Source organism: Pseudomyrmex gracilis, unplaced genomic scaffold (genome assembly GCF_002006095.1).
Source record: "Pseudomyrmex gracilis isolate BER0280 unplaced genomic scaffold, ASM200609v1 scaffold_5, whole genome shotgun sequence".
NCBI lineage: Eukaryota > Metazoa > Arthropoda > Insecta > Hymenoptera > Formicidae > Pseudomyrmex > Pseudomyrmex gracilis.
The window spans coordinates 722,824-746,897 of record NW_018020589.1 but is presented as its reverse complement, the minus strand read 5'-3'; the positions used below and the strand labels follow the sequence as shown (position 1 = coordinate 746,897).

The 24,074-nt window shown below is 41.3% G+C and overlaps 1 protein-coding gene across 1 annotated transcript; it reads left to right on the top strand.

The window, feature by feature from the left end:
• The first annotated feature begins 3,682 nt into the window (after positions 1-3,682).
• Positions 3,683-4,541, top strand: LOC109857569 (NADH dehydrogenase [ubiquinone] 1 alpha subcomplex subunit 5). The gene is made up of 3 exons (XM_020434022.1): positions 3,683-3,838; positions 3,987-4,148; positions 4,233-4,541. The coding sequence occupies exons 1-3, from the start codon at positions 3,818-3,820 to the stop codon at positions 4,404-4,406; spliced, it is 357 nt and encodes a 118-aa protein (XP_020289611.1). The 5' UTR covers positions 3,683-3,817; the 3' UTR covers positions 4,407-4,541.
• Positions 4,542-24,074: the final 19,533 nt, after the last annotated feature.

The following is a 24,074-nucleotide window of genomic DNA, read 5'->3' as shown; positions in this document are numbered from 1 at the left end:
TACAAATTTAAAGATAATATATATAAAAAAGCAACCTTTCTAACAGTGAGGTGCTTTTTATATGAGAAGAATAAATTATTTATAATAACGTACCGTTGCGCGTAGTCCATCGTTGTCCATCGCTGTATCTTCAACTCCAGTCCCACGTAGTAATCAGGAACCTACCTTTTCTGTCCCACGATGCGAAGGGTGCGCGCCCACGACGAGATGACCGTAGTCCCACGACGCGGGACCACGTTTAAACTTACCGGTGGCCCCGTTGTTGTAATATGACGCGAAAACCGCGAAATCGCGAATGACTCTACTTTTACTTTTAAAAAAGTTGATAGATAAAAATTAAAACACAATTCCGAAATAACGCGAAAAATAATTATTTTAAAAGATAGAATATAATTATTTTAAAAGATAGAATATAAGAATAATAAAAATGAAGTAAAAAGTTAAATGAAAAAAATAGAATTTTATTCGCGACTCTAAGACTTTATGTTTAAATATTAAAGAATATTAAATATTAAAGTATGTGTAGAAAGGGTGAAGGAGGGTAAATAAAAAGGAAAAAAGAATAAATTAGGGAATCTTACTTTTCAATATTCTCTTGTTTTTTTTCTTTTTTTTTTCTTTTTTTTGATATAGAAAAGGTATAGGATAGGTAGTGTGTATGTAAAAAAATGCAGAATGAAAAATAAGTAATAAGAAGTCAAAATAAGTGATTATAAAACGAATGAAAGTTATATAAGTTATATAAGTTTTAAAATATTCTAAAATATGTCGCACGGATTTTAGGTAAATCTCAAATCAAAGTTATAATTAAAAATCGAAGTTATAATCAAAAATCAAAGTTATAATATTGATTATTTTGTTAGTACAAAACGGAATTTGCGGTTTTAATTATAATAGTAATATTTACGTACTTTTTACGCAAAAACAGTCTCGCAACTTTTGCGAGAATTACTCCGCTTAGCACAGCGAAGTATTTTGCTTCGTTACTTTAACGAAGCATCAGTCCGCAATTTTTTTGCGAAAATTGTTTATCGAAAACGGAACGGATCGAAAAAGGAAAATTAAAAACATAGTGAAAAATTCGATACATCTACACATTCGAAATCTAAATTAAAGTTAAGTAAAACGCGATCAATCAAAATTTCTACGTTAATTTTTTCGTATTAAAACTAAAACTCGCGGTAATAGTAACGCTAAGTCGTCAAAATTAAATAAATATGTTATTCTTTCCCGATATGCTTTTCGATAGTTTCTAAAATATCTAACTTTATCGTAAAATTCTCGCGGAAAATCTACTCTTTAATCGATGTCAATAAACAAAAAGTGAAAAAATAGCAAAAGTTTTAAATAAAACAATTCGCGAAATCTAAAACCGCGTACACGACCGCGATCGCGTTATTTCCTCGCATTTGCGAGGTCCAAGGCGTCGATTTTGACGCAAGGCGAACGAAACGTTCGCAATTTGTTGAAAATGAGAAGTCGTCGAGAAAAAACCGGTATAAAATAATTACATTACGGTATTAAATAATTACAGAAAATAACTTACATGAAGCAAGAATCTGAATTGGTTTGAAAAGAGTAGCAAATATATCTTTTTGATAATGATATAAAATATCTCATAAATATCTTTATTATTCTTTATTATACTTTATTAATCTTTATTATTCTCTAATTTCTATAAGTAAATTTAATTTAAATCTATAATCACAGCCCGAAAACTATATTTTTATCTTTGAAATAATTATTTTTTCTCGACGCTTTGAGATAAATAAGTAAAAACTATGTATCGCACTGATTTTTAAGAAACCCATCACCTACCCTAAAAGTCTACTCACGTGCGCTGGCCACTTACTGCGACAACAACATTCTGTAACAAAATAAAAGTCTATCATTAGAATAAGAACTTCGAAGAAAATTGAATGTATTTTAATACTTTTATATGTAAGATATATAATATTACAAACAGAAATATACCTTCGTGCCAGCATTTTATTGCCCGAACCGGCTCCTCCGATACTGCAAACACCGCCATCAGCGTCACCAAAAGTCCACAGGAATATTGTCCGGATTGTCTTCTGTGGCACTTGACCACTTTCACACGCGCACACACGCGCGATTAAGTGAATTTCTTTCATAGTTTCTTTAAAAGTTGCTTTTGATAATGTTAGANGTTAATTCACGATGAAAAATTTCACGTATATCAAACTATTACCTTGCTGTTTCGAGATTTGTTTTTTTGTAAAATAAAGTATTTTAAATATATAAAACGATGTATTACGATTACACGTAACTCACATTTTTTTGTTATATGTATGTTATAGCATNATATGTGGAAATATATTTTTTATTTGAATTTTACAGAGAATTTTACAACACAACCACTCTTTAAAATCGAGAGTCAACACAAGAACTACTGAATATAAAAAAATCTATAAAGTTTATTCACCTCCGAACTCTTCTCAATGACAGTTAAGGTGACAATGGTACCGCTTGCACCCAAACTGTCAGAGAGAAGAATTCGAAAATGGATAAGAAGTTATAGATTTACCGCGATTTTCTTAATAAAGAGTATTAACGAAACTCTAATGTGTAAAATATTAATTATTGTATTGTAAAATTCTTCTGAAGATTGAANTAAAAAATATAATTTCTAATATATGTTATATATAATATGTAACAAAAAAATGAATGTCGTTACATGAATCGATATATCTCTTTATGTATTAGAATAATTATTTTACAAAATAAATAAATGACGAAGCGGAAGACTAATAATTTATATACGCGAAATATTTTATCGCGATATATACGCGGTGTATTTACGAGAACAAAATTATATAATTAATTCACGAAGAAATTCACTTATGTACGAAATTGCGTACGAACTTGTCATGATGAAAAAGAAAAATTTTGAATCGCGCACAACCCGACAACACGTCTGTTACACTTGAGAGATCGACGAGATCTGAGGCTACGTGCTGCGCTGTGAATAGAGCGCACGCATCCCTCACTATGCGCAAAAACACTCGCCGGTTGGAAAAACACCTCAGTCGAACATAACACGTTTATTTTTCACACACATTCTTTCGTATTAAAATTTAACATTTATTACATTTCTTAGTTTTCTTTAAAGGAAGAGAACATTTATTACATGTCTTAATTCTCTTTAAAGAAAGAGAACAAATGAGAATTAAGAGAACATTTATTACATGTCTTAATTCTCATTTGTTCTCTTCCTTTAAAGAGAATTAAGACATGTAATAAATGTTCTCTTCCTTTAAAGAGAACTAAGAAATGTATAATACTCACACACTTAAAGAAAGTGACCATTTAAACTCGTGCACATAGCACAGAATAGAACCGCACGCTGTGGACATAGCGTACCGACATGTCGCTCGTAGACATGGCTACGTAGTTCCAACGTGCACCACACGTGAACTTGCGCTAGTTTACGGGGCGAAAAGCTATTAAGAGCCGTCTACAATGGAGAGTTGTAGGCCGTAATAGTAAGAAATTGACCAATCACGGACAAAGTACAGAAGAATAATCGATTGTGATTTGTCAATTTCTTACTGTTACGGTCTAAAACTCTCCATTGTAGACGGCTCTTTACAGTTTATCATATGGCCCCGGCCGCTCTTAGTCTTCTTTCTGGTCTAAAGTAAGAGTTTATGCCCCGTCTCCTTATTTCTATGTCTATGGTCATAGCCGTTATTGTAGGACAGTCCTGAGCTGTGTGAGTAGATATTTTCAGGTTAGAAAACGTAAAGTGAGTGAATACGTCTTTTATCTCACGAATTGAGTAACAGTACTGACGATGGCAAGTGTTTTGAAAAAGGTAATTTAGTGATGAAATATCTCGTGTATATTTTAATTAGAATGTGTGTCGCAAATCGCTCTACGTTAAATACAATCTTCTAGAATTGTTGCGAAACTCTTGAATGTATTTACTTCATGAAAATATACTTTTGTATTTTTGTGTACAGAGTACAAATTTAACGGGTCTTGCTGTTTGTAAGAATCCTCATCTGGAATTAGTTCCGCTATACAATAGAATTCTGCGTGTCTTACAAAAGATGCCAAATGACTACGCTTATAGGAAGGAAACGGAGAAAATTGTCAAGGATAGATTAAAGATCGTGAGAGAGGTAAGTCTTGACAATCACTAAATGATAAAAATTAATTAACGTAAATATTACAAAACTGTAAGAGATCGCGTATATTGCACACAGAATCCTGATATACCAACTATTGAAAATAAAATTAACTGCGGACAAGTTGAAGAGCTTATTGTACAAGCTAGAAATGAGATGACGCTCGCAGAGAAGATGGTATTGTGGAAACCATGGGAGAAATTAATCGAGGAAGCACCGTCCAACCAGTGGACTTGGCCACCTCATAAATAAAGTTTTAAGTTGTATAAATATTTTCTATGTAAATATAGTATGTATAGATTGCTTTTTATGCAAGATCACACATATTGTGTTGTCGTTATATATGTGTATATAATATCATTAAATAAATGTTCTCTCTGAGAGAGACTAGAATCTTTTTTTTTCAGGATGACTTTGCGATAATAGTCATCTTATACGAGTTACGCACACGTCGTAAAATTGTCATTTGATTAGATATTAAATATGCATATTAAAGCGTTACATATATATGTGTTATGTCAAAAAAAAAACTATGATACATAGTTTCTTTTATGCAACAGTAATCGCAAGAACTTGCATCTGCGCGTTAACGTTTGCACGCAATTTGCCACAAAAAAGAAAGTTTTGGGACATTTGTTTATTAAAAAATCGTAATCGCGTGTACATAGTTAAAAAACATTGGCGTTTTCTCTCTCTCTCTCTTCAGGCTCTTGTTTCAAAAACAACATTACATGTCAGTAGATGAAATATATTCACTTTTTTCCATAAAAGAAACTCCGAAATATTTTTGCGTGTGTGTGATAGTTTTTTTATTAAAAAAAACTGTCATCGTAACAATGCGTGCAAAAAAAACATTGTTGATTTCTTAAGACTATGTTTTAAAAAGTAACAATCTTTTACATGTTCAATAATAGATATTACGCGAAATACGTTCAATTTACTACGATAGAAGAAACGGAACATTTCCGTTTATTGAAAAAACTGCTATCGCAAGTACATTATCAAAAGAGAATAGCAGAAAAAGGTGATTAAAAAATACGAGTAACATATTTTGATATTGATATCTCGAGACATCCAAAATACGCGTAAACAAACATAATAAAAAAAAAACAACAAATCAGTAAAAGATTGTACAAGCAAAATAGTAGCTTTGATAACATCCCCCGTGGCACGACGATAACAAAGCGAGACGCGACCCGATCGCGCTTATCAGGCCTGACTTCCCGCGGAAGGGAGCCGTCCTTGCGTCCCCCCTTTAAAAAGCTGCGGCGCGGAAGACCCCATGGGGCCCTCGGGGACCGGATAAGATAGAGAAGAGCGAAATGGAAAAAGGTGTACCGTTCACCGGCACGGAGGTAAACGAGCGGCGCGGCACGGCACTTACTTCCCCACCCGCGCGCGCTCTTCCCCATCGTCGGCTGACTTGGTGCCGCGGCGAGAGCGTGCGCGCGCGCGTTCTCGCACTCGTTCGCGGGACGCCGAGGCGACGGGTACGTTTGTGTCGCGCACTCTGACCTTCGTCGCGCTTCCCTCTCCCTTCCCATCTTTGTTCGTGCGATGTAAACATAGCTGGCAGTTCGGCAGGTGGTCGCAGGTGCGAACGACGCGGTGCCGAGTATCATTCGCATAGGAGATCGCGTCGCGTCGCGTTCGCCGATTGACAGTGATAACGTAACAGTGTATGACATCCGTTTTTCCCCGTCGTTCGAGAGATCGAGAGCGCGCACAGAGTGCATTATTATATACCGTTCTTCTCCAACGTGCACACACACACACACATATATATATAAACATCGCGGTGCAGTGATCTTCCCGTGCCAAGCCGCGAACCTGGGTTCGCGGGTTCGACTGTGTCGGATTGAGAGAGGAAGAGAAAGACAACCCGGCAGTGTCGTGGGAAAGGGAGCAGCGTCATAAATTTTATCGGTGAGTACCGATTTCGTATTTTCCGTTGTCGCACGGAGAACATATTGAATCGATAGAATCGATATATCGGAGCAGATTTCACGCGGAACAGCCGTCTGCTTTCGATATGTCGTCATCAAATCTTCGATAATATCAAATCGAACACAAGAGTGTCACGGATCGGACTTTTCGCGTAAAACAGTTTAAAAAAAAAAAAAGAAGTTTTGAGCAGATTGACATTTACACACAATGTTTTCAATAGAAACACAAAATTTGTCCGAATTTACTCGTTGGAAATTAACACTAGTATAAGTTTGGTGATATTTTCATTTGGTTCTCTGGCGCACGTCGATGCCTAACCGATTGACAGCTCCGGAACTTTTATTTGTAACACAAAATGTCGAATCTCTCAATTCGAGATACGTAAGTGCGTTTCTCGGTAGCAAAGCGATCAAAGCTTTTTTTCAAGCTTTTGTGGAATTTAAATTATGCGCGCCGTTCTCGCGAACGCATGAGGTAATGCGCGTTGCAATAAAACGCGCGATACGCAATTAACGCGCTATTGCCACTCGTGCGGCATTTAACCGGAATAATTCGAACTGACAAATTGTCGGTTATACGTGAGCGCGTTATAATGACCTTCGTCGTAGTAGCGATTTTCTGGCATATATTCAGCAGCGGATATGTGTGAAGTTTTATCAGGCTCGCGATATCAGTGCACGTCAAAATGACGTGCGACGGGCATTAATATTTAATACGCGAGACGTTTGTTTATCTGCGCTATTTATACGTAACAAGACTCTTTCGAGCTCAAGTAATTCGCGAGCCGGTAATGTGTATTTTTATATACAGTTTTGTTGTCAAAGCCGTAAATTCCGAAGTTCAAACGGAGGGAGGGAGTGTAGCTCTTAAAAATTTAAACATTTAAATATTTGAACTGTTTAAATGTGACAGTTCTAAGACACTTGGTAATAGAAAAAAAAAAAACCGTTTGTAATACGTAATAATATGGTTTTTTCGCTCGTGTGCGAAATCAAACATTTGAATGAAGAATTTGAATAATGAAATTGAAAAAAGTATGCGACAATAATTTACGCTTTTACTTTTAGGGAAATCTTGTAGTTAAGAAAATTGAAATTTAATTGATAGAGGGCACGTTGCATTTAATTCTTTTCAGTTGTATGATTAACGTGAAACAGGCCATCAAGTATTTAATTTCGAAAATTAATGCTTCTGATATTCGCACATGGGCTCGCGGAGTAAGTACGTCTATTAACACGGCGAGCGAGTTGCACGCCCTATTTCCATTCGCGTGCGTTCGCGCCACGTGTGTCGATATGCGTGTGTACTTTGTGTGCGGGACGTATATAAGGTGATATCTACAAACAGCGAAACTTTTCGTCCCCCGAAGTTCGTTTATGATTAGTTTTCGACTATCTCATGATGTTTAACCTGCTTTCAAAGTCTTACTTCACGCTATTACGCTCTTACATAAAGCTAATCAGGTTAACATACGAACGAATTATCATTCTTGAATAATTTTGAAAATCATTAAACTTATTTCTAGATGCAAATTTTTCGAAAAAAAAGTATTTCAACCACGGACAAATTCTGTTTATCGGGTGTAATTAAAATACAATCATATTTTTTTCCCAAGTTTATTATATTTTGAATATAAAATCTTTTATAGATGTTTTTGGTTTAAAACACATGTTATATCGGAAAAAATTAAAAAATACGTAAAACGATATAAAAAAAAAAAGTATCTCTCACGTGATAAGTTGTTCAAATTTTCAATAGAGTGTGATTCGTGATGTCGATCGACGTTGCGGTGGCTGTGATTTTTTTCGAAAGGCGATCGGCAAATTATTCATATTCCACTTTTAAAGTTTGCGCTCGTTACGCGCTAGTTTTCCACGCGTTTTCTTTATACGCACAAACATTTGCACACGTGTGCACGCAAACTTGGAAATTTACGGAATGCACAGAGAATTTTGATTGCGCGCCGAGATTTTTCAGCTGTTGCGTCGGTAGCATCGCCGTGAAAATAGTTGTTTGCCTATAATAATTCTCCGGACGATCTTCGCGTGCGACGGTCGCCGCGACCGTCCCCGCGTTATGGGAATGCGCGTCCGATTATCGTCGTGATTTACGGGCCTTAAAACGTGGGAAAGTTGCTGCGCTTTTTTGCGCTACGTTCTAAATTTTTACTCATCTAGGCTAACGACCGCATTTAGCTCGGTCGAATCGCCGAAAAACAAAAAAAAAAAAATAAAAAAAAAATTGGCTCACGATATGCGCGGATGCCGTTCGGGATTAGGAGTAATACGTTTTGCTTTTTCGTGTTTCTTACCTCGAAGAAGCGCGCGCTCAAGCGTAATTATTTTCCTAGCAACCGTCGACTATTATAATATGATCGATTCTTCGTGTAACTAGTATACGACGCAATTCGTCGATTCGCAAAAACTTCTTTGAGATCTCGAGTGTATCTTCGAGTGTAATTTTTTTTTTTTTTTTTATGTATTTCTCGTTTTATTGCAATTGAGAGTCGAGAGTCGAAAGAGAAAATAGAAGTTTTGTAGTCTCGAAGAAAGAGAGAGAGAGAGAGAGTAAAGATTGTTAAGATAAAGGTTCACAGAGTTCAGAATCGAGAGATGAAAGTGCTTACGCGTCGTGCAATTAGATTCTCGTTATATACTTCGAATAGTCGAAGAATAAATAATTGTTTATTTCATTTCGAATTGATGCGCACACAAATTTCCCGGCAAAAAAAAAAATCTGATTTCCGAGATATTTCCTTGCAAGAGAGTTCTATTCCGCAACGCGATTTACTGATAAAAAGAATAGTCGGCGGGGTGGGCGATATTCTAAGACGGAAAACAATGCCACGAACGGAGACGAGCGCATCTTTCCGCTTCCAGCCAAACACAATGCGCGATTTTTACGAGCGGCGCGCACTAGCGGCGAAGGAAACGTTATATAGCTTTCGCGGCACAACCGAACGATAGGAGTAGCCGGACCGGACGGGCAGTGAAAAAATTTTTTTGCTCGGCCAATATATATCCACGCACGAGATATCCTTACGGACGGCCGTTCGCCTATAAACGTCGCGTTCTGCCGCGACATAGCGCGTTCCTTCGCAAATTCCGCGAATATTGCCATTCCCCCTTCCGTTTATTATGTGTGTTCGCGAGTAAATTAAATCGGAAGACATCTTTAAGATTGATACACCCCCGATTCCAAAGATCTCCGGGATAAGAGCACGTTCTTCGAGCAAAATTGTTATTTTCTTTACCGCAATCAGAAACGCGCAATTGTCACTTAAATATCCGCAACGAAATTTGATCAGCTTCTTCTATACTCGGAAAGTCTTGGAAAGATGCGACGATCGATTCTTCAATTATATTCGACAAAAATCGCGACGCGCGGAAACGACCGCCGCGCGAATCTGCCGATCTCGGCTCGGATGGAAAACGATCGCGGAAAGGTATATAGGCCCTCCGCATTGGCGGAGAACGTTAACGTGCCGTGACGTTGCTCCGTTAGGATGCTCAGAGGATGAGGTTTGCCATCGCGCGCCGATCGTGAACTTTATTTGCGCTCACCTCCTCGTCGTGCCGAATCCGCATCTCGCCCTGCGCGCACATCTCCCACCCCGAGGGCGATAGTCATCTCTTTCACGACGATTTACGGTACTCAGATGTCGTATCGTTCTCACGCGTTGAAATTTGTGTAAATCTTCCGAAAAATTCGTCATTCGCGCACCTTTTTTTTTTTTCGCACCACGCGTTTATTTATACAACAGACCGCGTCGCAACGCGAACAATTGTGCGACTATATCGGTCGGAAGGCTGCGAAATATCTTTGTTTTATGTGTCACGCGGCGTTAATTGCGGCGTTGTAGATTGATTGATACGCGTTTATTTACCTCGCGTGTTTACACAAGAAAGAAATAATGTTTCGCGTGTTAATCACTTTGACACGCGGCGCGAGCTTTCGTCGTCTACGAGATTGTGTAATTTCTTTCGTTTTGCGCGAAAGCGACATGATTATTCGTGATATGTCCAGAGTTTACGCGTGCCCGCGAGGCATATCGTTCGTAAATTCAGAATCAATATGATAAATCAGCAGGTGAGATAACTGTGCTCGGTAGAATTCATCGCTTTTAAACACGACGCTGTTTAGCGTCGGAATTAATCAGACACGTGAGAAACGCGCGCGCGCGGCGGTACGCACGATACGCGTATAATAAAAAAGAAACCGTAGAATGTGTCCTAAAATATCGCGTAGCGGTTTTTACGTAGCGGATGAGATCTCGCAGAGGTCAAAGGTGAGGCGAAAATCGGATAACCGTCAAGAAACGTGTACGACGTATCAGACCACGAAGCACTCGCTCGAGAGGAGCCGAATGAATGACGGCTGGCGTGCTGGAATTTCTAATGAAAACTGAATAGACGTTTGAATAATAAATGCGCGAGATGTCGCACGAAAATATACGATCGGTTTTTGCATACGGTTTCGCAACGACTGAAGCTGAACGATCCGACTGTCGTATTCAAGGTGACACCTCTCAAAGGTCATCCGCGCACCGTATGTCATCGATAAATCGATAATATCTAATGGGATCGATCGGTTTCTTATCGCACGGATTATTCGTGCGTATCGTTTAACCGTGTGTTCAATCGCTTCGGAAATATTCGTTGCGTTATCGAATGGTCAGAGGTTGACGCAAGCGTCGAACAATTCGTAAATAAGCTCTGAAAGTACAATTTTCAATAAGCTCGTGAGAATCAATGTAATTAATAATTTAACCAAGTTACAAGACGAAAGATGATGTTTTATATCAAGTGGTAATTAAATTCTCACCGAGGTCTTGATTTTGTTTTTTTTTTTTTTTTTTGGTGTACAACGAACGCGTTCGTGTTGCAGCACGCACAACTGTCTATTAACATTGTAACGTGTGAAGTCTCAATTTATCTGCACGAGACAGCGCATTTAATTAATATGTAGCTATCAAAACGAAATGAGAGAGGAGAGAGGGAGAGAGAGAGAGAGGTCAGTCCTCATCCAAGCTTCGGCTTTGACTTCAACGTCCCAGCTCTCACCTTTTGAATTTTGTGGGTCAATCGAGTTTCATGTTAACGATTATTGCCTTCGAAAGGTGATCGACACCATCCGCGCTAGTGATGGATAACTGAATTAAAATGAGACACGAAAGCAAGTCTCTCTCTCTCTCTCTCTCTCTCTCTCGATTCAATCAAATTTCCTGCTTTCGGTCGAAAACCTTGGTAATCATTTTATGCCGACGGCGAAATCTCTTCGTGCACAAATAAAAGCATACCGAAGCACCGAGAATAGATGGGATAAACCCGAGATTAAATCAATTCCGACATTTATCGTTAACTGTAACATGATTTATTCTCCTCTCTCGCGCGATTGCTACGCACCGAAGCATCTCATTCCGCGCATCTCTCTCCGCGAATTCTCTCATCTCGTTTGGGTCGCCGGTAACCTTGGTACGCGGAAACGAGACCTTGGCGTGTGCAGACCGCCATAAAGTCTTACCTAATGTTGAGGCCCGGGGAGATAAGGGTGGCCGCGAATAGCGAGCGCGATAATATAGCGAGCCTCGTTCGTCGTGCTCAATGGCTCGAGACTTTCACGAGCATTCCTCACCCAACGCGTCCTCCGCTCTTGATCTCTCTTCTTTTCTCTATCTCTCTCTCTCTCTCTCTCCCTCGCGAGATTCTCCTCTCGATTCGCCTGTCTCTTCTCTGACGCCGCGCGCGGTTCCGTTCATCTTTTAGCCGCGCGTTCTCCACCTGCCTCGCCCATCTTCGAGCGTGCGCGCGCGCGCGCGTGCGCTCGTGTTTCTCTCCGTGCAGCATTTCTGCGGGGCACATCGAAGCGAACACGAGCAGCGTCGCGGAAGTCCCGTTTAACCTCTCGAACCGCGATTTACGAGGCGCTCCGCTCGCCGTGGAATGCTCATTTGAGAGATACACTGTCGGCGGCGGCGGCGGCGGCGGCGCTACACACCGCCGCTACACGCAACCGCGAAGACACACACTCTCGTTAACCCCTTCGAGTTAACGCCCGTGAAAAACGTCGACGAGTACCGTGTGTGCCAGGTGCGGCCGCCGCGTGTCTCGGAGCAATCCATAAAGTTATAAGAGTGTGTTAGCCCCCGGAGAGGAGAAAAGGAGGATTTTACGCACCCCAGAAACCGCGGTTCGCGGTCGCACGCACGTTAACTATGTTGTCTTTGTCTCGTGTGATTAATGCCGGGGTGTAAAACATTTTACGCGCATCAATAACCGTTTGTTACGTACGAAAGCTCGCACCGACGTTGAGTATTTACAAATCAAATATTCCTCAGCGGACAGCTACTTAGTTTAGAAATTATTTCCTCACTCTTGTTGTAATATATTCCACACACACACACACTCTCTCTCTCTAGATGTATATTTGCCAGAAATCACAAATAGAAAAGCCACGGGGTTTCACGGGATTTTGTATTTCAGTTTATCTTGCCAATAAGCACCGGTTGCTAGCTCTTTTTTTTGTTTTTAGGCCGGGCAAACAACTTCCGAAGACCGTAGGTCAGGAGAGATCGTAAATCTCCACCTTACCTGAGACGCGATCTCGGTAAACTTTTCGTGAGGCGTGTGGGACCTAAACAAGCGCCCAACTAACATATATCCTACCCCAGAGAGATTCTCGACGTTTGATCCTTCTTGAGGTGCGATCGTGCGTTTGCGTACCGACCGGATATTTAGTTGGGTTTTCTAAACCGATCCGCAGTCTGCGTTTCTAAAAAAGCGTTTCACAAACTCACGCGAGAAATTACAATTATTAAGAAGTGTTGGTTTTAATGTTCTAGGGGAAAGTCACTCAAGTTTTTTTTTTTTTTTTTTTTTTAAGATTCTTGAACATCTTTGAAAGGTTGAAATGCGCGTTTAACGCATATTGCCTGAATGTGCAAATGGATCTACACTGTGTGTTATTTACGCAAGAGAAAGTCGGACAAGAGAGGAACGTCGATGCGTTTGATTTACGTAAATAAAAAAAAAAAAAATGCCGATGTATAACCAGCCGAGTTGGCTTCGCGTATTTGATCGGCAATGGAAAGGCGGACGTTAAAGAGGATCCGTGCGGCGCGCGAGGGAAATCGCGCGCGCGACACGTAAGAACGAACGCGCTTTACGCTCTCCCGTCTATACGTAAGAGGGCAAAACTCATTTCCCGCCGTCGTCGATCCCTTCCTTCCACCTTGTTCGCATCGCGTTGGTTTCCCAATGGGCCGGGACCGAGCACGAGCGCGGTTATTCGAAACGAAATTACGCGAGTAGTTCCCTGCATAACGAACCTTTCGCCTTACGTATCCGCATTCACTGCGCACTGTGGAGAAATATACCGTAAGACAGGGTTAAACCGCATCAGAGTTACTATGAATAAATATCGTAATATTATTCCAGAAATTTTTCTCCATCGAAAAAAATTTCAATTAATTTCTTTTTACATTTTTTTACTGAACATGTTGTTACGTTAAAAAATTATAAATTAAAAATGCAGTACGTATCAGATGACACTTTTTTTCTTACATAAAAACTAGCGACAATTTGGTTGCAAATTTGAGAAAAACCATAGCTAAATTTTAGTCGAAGAAGACACGTCACTTCAAAATTGCGAGTTTTTAAACAATAAATAATTTTTTCCGCCGTACCAAGTAATTCTACGCGCAATAAATTTTCATCAAATATCAGATCGATGCAATCGAGTCGATATTTTCAAGGGTTTAATACTTGTGACGTGTCGGCTCTGCTAAACACCAGTCTCGAACGGTTTTCATGTAATATTCATCGAACCCTGAATAGCGGTAGTGCCGTGTGTATTCCCGAGAAATGATTATCCTTTGAAAGGATCTGCATTCCAGCAGGCCTCTTTTTGCAAGGCCGGACATTATGGTCTCAATGCGGTTGCGTAACGTACGCACGCGCGCGCGCATATACACACACACACACACGTTCGCGTCCTTTCGTTCTCTCATCAACGTCACGGTGCGTTTCAGTTCCCTATTTCGGTCCTAGTGAATAGCCTCTCATTCAAATTCATTATACAATAAAATACTGGTACAACGACATGATTATGAATAGGGGTTCGGTTTTGATGAGATTCAAAGAAAAGAAAAGAACACAAAAGCCCATAAATTAATTGAAGCGTTTGTAATAAAGCAAACGAACTTCAAAGCAGATCGATTTTTTACGCGGTTTTGTAATTTCTGAGAAAGAATATCACACCGTTAAATCTGTAAAACTGTACACGCGGAATAACAGGATTGTACAACTACTTTGCAAGTCCTTTTTTTATATGTAACAGACATTTGTAATAAGATTATTTTCTTTTTGCTGATGTTTATATTCGAAGAATTTTATATCTAGAACAGAATTTTCCAACTGATTACGTGACTGCATAGAAATTTTACAGCACAAACTGCACGCGAGTTGGAAGACTCTGATCTAGAATATTCTCTTAAACTATAAGAATATAAGTCTTCGTATACTGATTTTCTTATACAAAGTTAATTACATGTCAAATTATACTTAATTATATTATTAAATCTCTTCATAGATTTTTCTTTTTGACGCTCTAGAAGAAGACATTAAAAATAAGCGACAGGAACACAGTTAAAATGAGAACGCAGAGGTTATTATTTTGTTTCAGCGTAACAATGAGGTTGTAACAATGTAATTAGCATATTATCTAATGATAGTTTGCATGTGTTAATTGTCACTCGTTTTAACCGGTCGTCCGCCAATTGACATGCATGGCGTAGGTATGTACATTCGCGAACGCAATAACTTCGTATCGCATCGTGCACGCGATCGTGAATTCAAGATCGACGCACTCCGTGTCTTCCTGTAATTATTGCAAACACTCGTCACGTACCATCGACGGAATAATAGACGCGTCATTTCGTTAATGTCAAGTGCGACTCAACTTGGCAATGTTCGTGAGACAGAAAAAAAAAAAAAAAAAAAAAAAGATATCTGNAAAAAAAAAAAAAAAAAAAAAAAGATATCGCCGCTGTACTTGCCCTTGTCGGCGATGCGTATAATAGCTTTATTAACACGACGCGTAACACAGCGTCGCATTAATACAACGCAATTGAATGGCGATTAGCTCACATTTGCGCGCATTGTAATTCGCAACGCTTGCCACGACTCTGAGAGTGTCAATTTTTCGCTCCGCAGGATTCGATTTCTTTTTCTACGAACCGGAAAATTGACGTCGAAGTTTTTTCAACCAACAGAGACGCCAATTGGATTGGACGCTTTAATGAGAATTGCGCGAAAATGATAATATTCCCTCGCGCGTGTATTAACAACAAAGAAGAAAATTATCGTTCGAGAGGGGTTTCGCATTTTACGCGCGCGTTTAGTATTCGAAAAAAAGTTTCAATTTTCTACATAGAATTTCCAGGATGCAGTTTCCGCCTCGCCGTATTCTTCTCACGCACTCACGCACTAAAAATAAATGCATTACGCGCTGGCTTCGTCGATGATGCGCGTTCTTGCATCGACATTTATTCGCAGTTATTTCATCGAATCGATCGACGCGCCGCAATCGTGGAACTAGGAAGCGAGGAAGCTGGGCAAAAGGGCAAACGCTACGATCACAAGAGGCGGAGGAAATGCGGAAAGGGAGACACACGAAGGGACTAAACCTCTGTCTTTCTCTCTCTCTCTCTCTCTCTCTCTCTCTCTCTCTTCCTGGTGTATATAGTTATACTTTCGTGAGGGCTCGTCGGCAGATAGATGCAATCGCGCGGAAACGTGGCTCGTTGCGCGCCGCGCCGCGTAAAAGTCTTCGCGCGGCCAGAAATGATTATCGCTCCCGCGAGTCGAAGAAAACTTACGCGTGTATACAGGCGTAATTATATGTGCATATCCCGGTACGTAACACACAGGCTGAAACGGCCCGTGAGCGCTACGAGTAAAATAGCTGCGTGAACATGAAAGAGAAGGAGAGAAGAAAGAGAACAGTGCATCCGCATACATATATATATATATATACACACACACATATATATATATATATATATATGTGTATATATGCGTGCGTGTTTAACCCGCGCGAGTGTTCGACGCGTGTTGAGATGCGTGGCGTTGAGCTCGGTGATTATTTCCTCTTTACACAGCAATTACTCGGGAAATCGCGTTATATCTTTATATTCGCCTTCGTGGTTTGCTAAAATATCGTATTTTTTTTGTTTCACCTCTTCATTTATACGTGCTTATAGCGTTTGTAATATACAAAACGCCCGTCTGCGGCGTTCTCCGTTGCCGACGACGTGAGGAGGTCCGCATGAGTCCGATTCTAAAATCCCCGCCCTTTTTTCTTTTTTTTCTCCCCCCGAGTTTTCATCTTCCTCTTACATTCGGCAAAACGAACCGCGACATGTATTGCAACCGGAATGATTCATCCCTCCGAAGAGGCGCGGAACAGTTCTACTTTACGGACGTCCATAAATATGCGAGATGCGTTCACAAATTACAAGCGAGACGTTCTCGCACAAAGGTAGAAAGTGAAGTGCTTCGCGTAGATACGCGCGGCACGATTCTCTATCAGATCTCCGGTAAGTGAGGACGTTGCGCACGTAGCCGGTGTATATATATATACGGTATACGTCTATTGTGCCAGCGGCGCAAGAGCGATCGTACGTAATGTGTTTCGGTCGGATCCTAATCTCGACGAATACGCGGCTCCTCGTGCCATGGACAATACGCACACGTTCCGCCGACCAACACGCTCGACGTGTTCGGCATGGCGATCGTCGTCGCGCCTATAAACTCGTACGTATCTTCGACATATATTCGACCCCGTCGCTCCTTTGTTTCTCTCCCCGCTAAGAGGATATGCGCGCGAGAATGTGTGCCAGCGAAAGTAATCACGGGAAGCAACGAGCCGAAAATCATCACGGCTCGATGAATCGTCCGTGATTCCTTTTAGAAACTGCGCCTCGCGCATCGGAAGTCTAATCCGGCGATGGCAATCGCCGGATTGTTGTAACAACGGGAAATTTATGCGCGCGACCTTGGCGATTATTGTGAACTTGCGCGTTTAACGCGGCCGATCTTCAGGGAAATGCGACGAGGCGAGAAAACACGTCGAAGATTTCTTCAAGTACTAATCTAAACGATTGCACTTAAATAAACAATCGTTGGAAATAAAATGAATTTAGAGATCTGTCGATAGAATGAATAGCGCGCTGTGAAAACGACGCAAATCTTCAATTTGCATCTCTTCTTTTACTTGGAAATTGCACAAACTGGAAGAGAAATATACGTACGTGTACTTCGTGTGTCTTCAATAATCCTGAATGAGCTTTAGTCGATTTTACGACTTTTCTCGGAGAAAGAGATCGCGAAAGCGCGATCATCTGTGCGATCAATTTGCTCCTCACACTTTCGTAGTACGTTCGCTCAACCAGGGAGAGAGAGTTAGACAAGGTAGACTTTAGTAATCGCGCTCAATTTGCGCCTATTTTACGCGAGCGAGAATCCACGAAAGAGCGATCGAGACAGAGAGAGGAACGACGAGAAAGGGAGAAAAGAGTTATTCTCCGTACGATCTATAGATGGACGCGCGTCGGCGAGGAAACGTGGCCTGAGGGATCGTACGCCACTTTAAATCGGCGAGGCGCGAGAAAGAGAAGCGATGGGGGTGACGCGGGGAAAGGGAGAGAAGGAAAGGGAAGAGCAGAACGGTGGCTAGGCGGTGCCCCTTTCGCGCACGTACCCGGGGCTCCCATCGGAGCTTTCTTCCCCTCGCGAGTCCCCCGTTCCGCGTAGAGTCCGTCGAGATATCCGAGCCTATAAGTGATCTTAATGACCGCCGCCGGCTATAAAGTCCGAGATTCCTCCGCATCGGCAGCGGATTCCGCCTCGTGCAACTTCCCTGCGTTACGTGCGCGCGCAACGCCGCCGTATATAATGACTCCTAATGACATCTTACCGATTTACGATCGATTGACCCGGGAGCAGGCGAGCGCCGATTCACGTACGCTATTGTTAAATTCGTGATAGATTTACTGTTTCGAAAAGCGCAGATAATATCGCAGTTTGCGGCTCTTCTTGTCTGTTTTTTTGTTTTTATTTTTTGAATTGTTTTACTTAATGCACGCACGGATAAATTGATTGCTCCAATTATATCGGGATGGTGATGAATAACTTGTAATTATAACTGTAGATGATAACGCCGCGGGTTCCAGTGTTGTGCCCCTATCTTGTATAATGACTTGCGATGATATCTCTCATCATTCGACTCACCATCGATTGACCCGGGGAATTATTTAGTTCCTGTTAAGCTCTGTTGCGTACAAAATATATGTTTTCATACATCGGAGAGAAATACCTATTAATTTTGCAATTAGTTGCATTATTATTATTATTATTTTTTTTTGTAGCTCCTGTAAGAAAGATATCCAGTAGATGTTATCTATAAAGAGATGCGTGTTTTCTACTTCTGATATTTAATTATTTTCGATAAGCAAAACTTTCGTGTGCAAATGCGCAACGTTTTCTTCTTTACTATCTTTCCGTATGAAATTCCTCGCGATAACCGTGTTAACCGGAAAAAGCGGAAACGCGCGTTTCTTCCTCGGCGAGCAAACTCGCCGCTCGTCGACTCGACGAGGTGACTCGCGCGAAATTATCGTGAGCGCCGTGCGTAACGCGAGTTGCCGAGAAATCTTTCCCTTCCTCCCTCTTCCTCGTTTTCTCTCTCTCTCTCTCTCTCTCTCTTTCTCTCTCGTCCACGCTGGTTGATCTCTCGATCGCCAACCGAGTTTTCTCGTGCATCGCGATTTCTCGTTTTCTCGCAAACGCGCCTTTTCGGGTTCGTCCGCGTGCCGGCACGACTTCGTGCCTTTCACGCGAAAATCGGGACCGGTTCGCCCCCGTTCTCCTCCCGTCGTCATTGCCATCGGCATCGCTATTATCATCGTCATCGTTGTCGTCGTTCTGATCGTCATCTCTTCTCTTCTCACGCGACCTCGATCGCGCTCAAACGACCGGCATTACGAGCGCGCGTATCGCAATCGACCGATTTCTATGTGGTTCCGCTCGCAGGTCTTTCTATTCTCCGGGGTATGCGTTGTTCGTCCGGGCTGTGTGTGCGAAAGTGAGTCGAGTTCTCTTTCTATAGAGATATTGTGACGGGTTGGCATGTAGGTATATCGATACCTTCTCTCTTTGCAATCAATTACTTTAACCTTTTGAGAGATGCGACAACGATCGAACGTTTGCGTTGGCTATTCACTAAATTGATTATTTAAATCTTTCGCATCGCTGTTTGTGATGGATATGTGTAAAAGCACGTGTATACAAACCGCGCGCTTGATTTGTGGAAATATTACGTGGAAGAAGATGGACCGCGAAATAAGGTTGGCGAGCGAAGGCAATCACAGAATGTTTGCATCAGTAAAGATTGTTCATAAATCGTTGAATTACATTTACCCGGTGCCATCATTATATTTGCACGTCCTACATGAGAAATAATACGCAAGAGATATTACGCAAGAGAAATTGCGTCTAATATCGCAATTACAGCATATACGTACCGACCACCGCGAACGTCCAGGTATTTCAAATGGACTCTCTTCATTCACAGGCGGGATTCATTAAAAAGAACCCGTCGTATTAGATTAATACTATACACTCTATTACGCAGTGGGAATTAATAACTCATATCCATAAGCACGATTATCTTGCTTTCGCAATAATGCATCGTATAATTGTTTCTCGCATTCCTTTTTCTATTTACCAATTTAGATTTAACGCTCATTATCATAATCTGACACTATTGCATAATTTACAATACTGTTGCCTTTGTTTGTTTTTTTTTTTCCCCAAAACGCGCGTAATTGTCAATAGATTGTAAGAAACCCACGCACAGAGAGAAGTGTCGTTCTCGCGCGCGCGCGCGCTTCTTTAATAATAATAATAATAATAAAAAGCACGAATAGAGTTCAAACAAGCGTTAAATTGCATATCTAGCCGATAATACCTCGTGACATTGTTTGCTCTCGTCCTACATAAAGAAATAACATTGCGCAAGTGAGATTACGCCTTAATATCGCAAATTACAATAGAGGTGTATCTGCGCGCCGAACGATTACGATCGTTCACATGGCGCGCGCAGATACGAGAGCGCGTCGATTGCTCGACTCGCCGCTCGTACGTACTTACGTACATACATACTTCGCACAGGTCCTCTCGTGCCATTCGCGGAATGCGCCGTCGACACGCGGAGGTCGCGCCGTGAACGAACAAAGCGAAAGTGAGTGAGCTCTCTCGATGCGTGAGCGATCGCAAAACGCCGCCCGATGGTGTTAAACACTCGGAACTAAAGTCTCGGCAGGTTTTTCTTTCTCCACTCAGCGATAAAATATTGAAAAGTTTTATTGCTGACATTTTTTTCTCATTGCTTCTTCTAGTAGTAGCTTTCGACAGTCGCATTATATATATTCCGCGAATATAGTTTTGATGAGTGATTTATCGTAAAATAAATTAAACACTTGAGATTTTACACGCGTAAGAATTTTTCCCGCGGTTTTAAATCTATACACTTGTTGAAATTCTTGACGAGTATTTTTTTTTTTTTTAGCAAATCGCGGAAAGAATAACTCAGAGTTATGTGCGTGCGATTAAGTTGCTCTACATCTTGTTGCGATATTATACCTATTACGTTACACATTTATTACGTTAGGCGAATTATGCAACGGAAGCAGTTACGATACTTAAACTTTCCTGCGTTTAAATTTATTTCTTGCTTGCTTTGCGTTAACGTCGTTTCCTGTTCGGATGCTTGCGCTTTACTTCGGGATTCCAATCCATCAAGCGCTCTGAAGCCTGCTGCCTCGTTCATTACATTCTTAGGAGAAGGAAGGGATAGAACAGGCTTACACTTCCACGCGCGTATTTGAAACGCGTACGTGTACGCGCGCGCGCACACACACACACACACACACATATGCTGTCGTCGATTCGTTCGCGAGCGATAAGGCGAGGAAAACGAAAGTGAGGTGGGTCGGGCTGAATCGTATCGAATCCGTGAGAGCATATCCTTGGCCTGCGATCGAACAGCTTCGACATTCCGACGGTTACTTCTCCGCCCCGCGTTGGCCAATACCGTCAAAACACACATTTAATTCATCGCCGCAGTAGAAACCGAAATCGCCTTTTCACTCGATGTATTCTATGAATTTATTAACGATAAAACGCGCGCGCGCACATTTATTTCTTGAAATTTTATGCACGATTATTCCGTAGCACACATTTCGAGCGTGGTGACTTCAATGCCGGTGAAACTCAATCGCGCTGGGTGGAGATTTCAATGCCCGGGAATGTGGTATAAACGTCGATATAATCCAAGCTGACGTTATCTGTACCTATGTAATTATCTTACTTTTTGTAGAAACGTTAACTAAATCTTGTCAGCTTGAACGTTTTTGTGGGAAAAATGAGATTCATTATTGTGAGACCGTATCTCTTGTGCGCGCTACACATACCTACCGCATGTCCAACGTACACCTGAGAGTCCGGCCGCGGTATGTCGAACAGAAAGGCACCGTTATCGCCTTGCGAATACGTTCTTGCAACCCGAACAAGTGGTTGTTGCCTGCGCCTTTCTGGGATGCAGGCATAACGCGCAAAGTTTGAAAATCTGCAAACAAAACTCGGTTTTAAGTTGCGAGACACGTTGTTTTTGTCTCTTTGTGTCACCCACTTCAGTAACAGTTTGCTTTTCCACATTCAGTTCTTTTATCTACCGAACACAAAAAATACATACATCAAAAGCGGAAATTAGTCCGTGATTTTTTTGTGTTACCGATCGTGCTTGCGATTTAAGTCACGTTCGTCGAAGGAGGTCGTGAAAAAATCGCGAATGTCATAATGAAGATGCACGCACGTGCCCGGCTTTCCGTACAGGAAACACGATCTTGATGCGGTAGAATATATATCGATCGGGACGGTACGAGACGGTCATACTAATCGATCCGGAGAAATTTGCCGTGTCCCGGAAACGAACGATGCAACGAACTGCACGCGGTACCGTTTCGCGCGACCGGCCGAGCAAGTGCGTGCCGATAGATGTTGGAGTGACTTTGATATCGAGTGTGTGTGTATGTATATATATGTATGTGTATATATATATATATATATATATATATATATATATATATCGAGTTTACATTTAAAACGGAACAAGTATGACCGTCTTACAAACCATATAATACACACGAGAGATGTCGGACATAACGCGTGAAAATCAAACTCAAAAAATAAAGAGAGGAAGGCGTGGAAAAACAACACGTGACTTTACTTTAGTCACGTTTTTAAAGACACGTGACTAAAGGAAGTGAAATGACAGGAAAGAAAGGTAATTGCGCGAGGCACTACCGTGCCTCCTGATGTAGATAGACACTAAAATTCGTTCGCGATGTAATTAACGCATCGTGATTTATTATCGGAGATACACTGAACGCGGAATTTTACGAAGAACAACAGAAAGCCATTATAAGCAGTCTTTTCTCCACAAACCACGGTAAATTGCCAACCACGCTATATACGTGGAATTTGTGCGGACAATGATCATAATTTATGCACAATTCTTATAATAGCTATGCTTTCTCTTGCTTTCTCCGGAATTTTTGTGTGGCAAAAAGTATTTATTTATTTGAGAACAGTACAATTATATGTATACATAGAATTTTTTATTTGATAACATACACTTACGCGCTCTGTGTGATATAATATTATTTAAATAATACCGGAAGATGCGATCTCGTGATGAAGTCGAGTGCTACCTTTCGTTTTCTTTTTTTTTTTTCCCCTCCATCAAAAGTGAATATTTATTCGTCGATCATCGATCTCAGGAAAAGGAAAGACGTTTTTGGTTACAGTTTATTTGAACGAAGCAAAACAGTAGCAAGACGCGCACGTACATCTACGCGCAATAAAAAGAGAAAGAGAAAAAGAGAAGCGTCATTAATTATCCGGTAATAAAAAATAAAAAAAAAAAAAACAGACCTGCGCCGACGAGTGTAAAATCTCTTTGCCCGACGTCGTTACACAATTTACGGCGAGAAAGCTTGTCGAAGATTCCGCGCCGCGCCGATTTTCACTTTTTGACGCTAATTTCGCCGCCGCGGGGCGGTACCGACGTACGTAACGATCGGAATCTCTGCGCGCAGTACCAGGCGCGAAGTGCAAGGATGCGTCGTCTGCACTCGTCTGCCGCGAGCGCGAATCTGCAATTTTATACTCTATTATTATCCACGAAAATAAGGATCAAGACAAACACAATATTATCGTGATTACATAGACCAAAGAAGGAAGCGCGGGAAATCTGAGACATCGCGTACCATGCGCGTGATGTTACTAATTGAATAAAGTAAATTATTAAAGTAACACCTCCCTCTCTTTCCCTCTCTCTCTCTCTCTCTTTTTCTTTTCCTCAGACGAACTCTGTGTGCACAGAGACGCATTAATTTTATTAATTAGAGTCTCTCTATTCCGCACCAGGAAAGTGCTTAATTCTTTCACGTGATACGGATTATCTCTCTCACGCGGGATAAACACATTTTTCAAGCGGTGATCTCGATACGAGGATGCGACGCGTCGCGACTTACAGGATCGCTAATTCGCGGCTCTCGTCTGCGGCTTTCGCTCGGGTTTTAGGTTTTAATTAACGAGCCGTGCTCTCACGGCACGACTTCCTTGAGAACAAACTCGCGCCCGGTATTGTGTCGGCGGCGTGTTCGCCCCGTGTGTGTTTACTCTTCCCTTTCCTGTAAGTCGGCACATCAGCACAGGCGCGTAACACCTCTTCTCCGGCGCAGCCGCGAACGAGAGAAGTCTCGAGCGTACGCGCGTAGGCGTATACGCCCCTCGCAGAATGTGATATACGTTCCCAACTTCGCTTCCTCCGCACCAGAGTGTATCTTGC

What these genes read in the sequence shown, in the direction of transcription:
- LOC109857569 (XM_020434022.1), top strand. Translation starts at nt 3,818, where the DNA reads ATGGCAAGTGTTTTGAAAAAG. An exon ending in TGGCAAGTGTTTTGAAAAAG is followed by an intron (nt 3,839 to 3,986) that starts GTAATTTAGTGA and finishes TTTTGTGTACAG; the next exon opens with AGTACAAATTTAACGGGTCT. An exon ending in GATTAAAGATCGTGAGAGAG is followed by an intron (nt 4,149 to 4,232) that starts GTAAGTCTTGAC and finishes TATTGCACACAG; the next exon opens with AATCCTGATATACCAACTAT.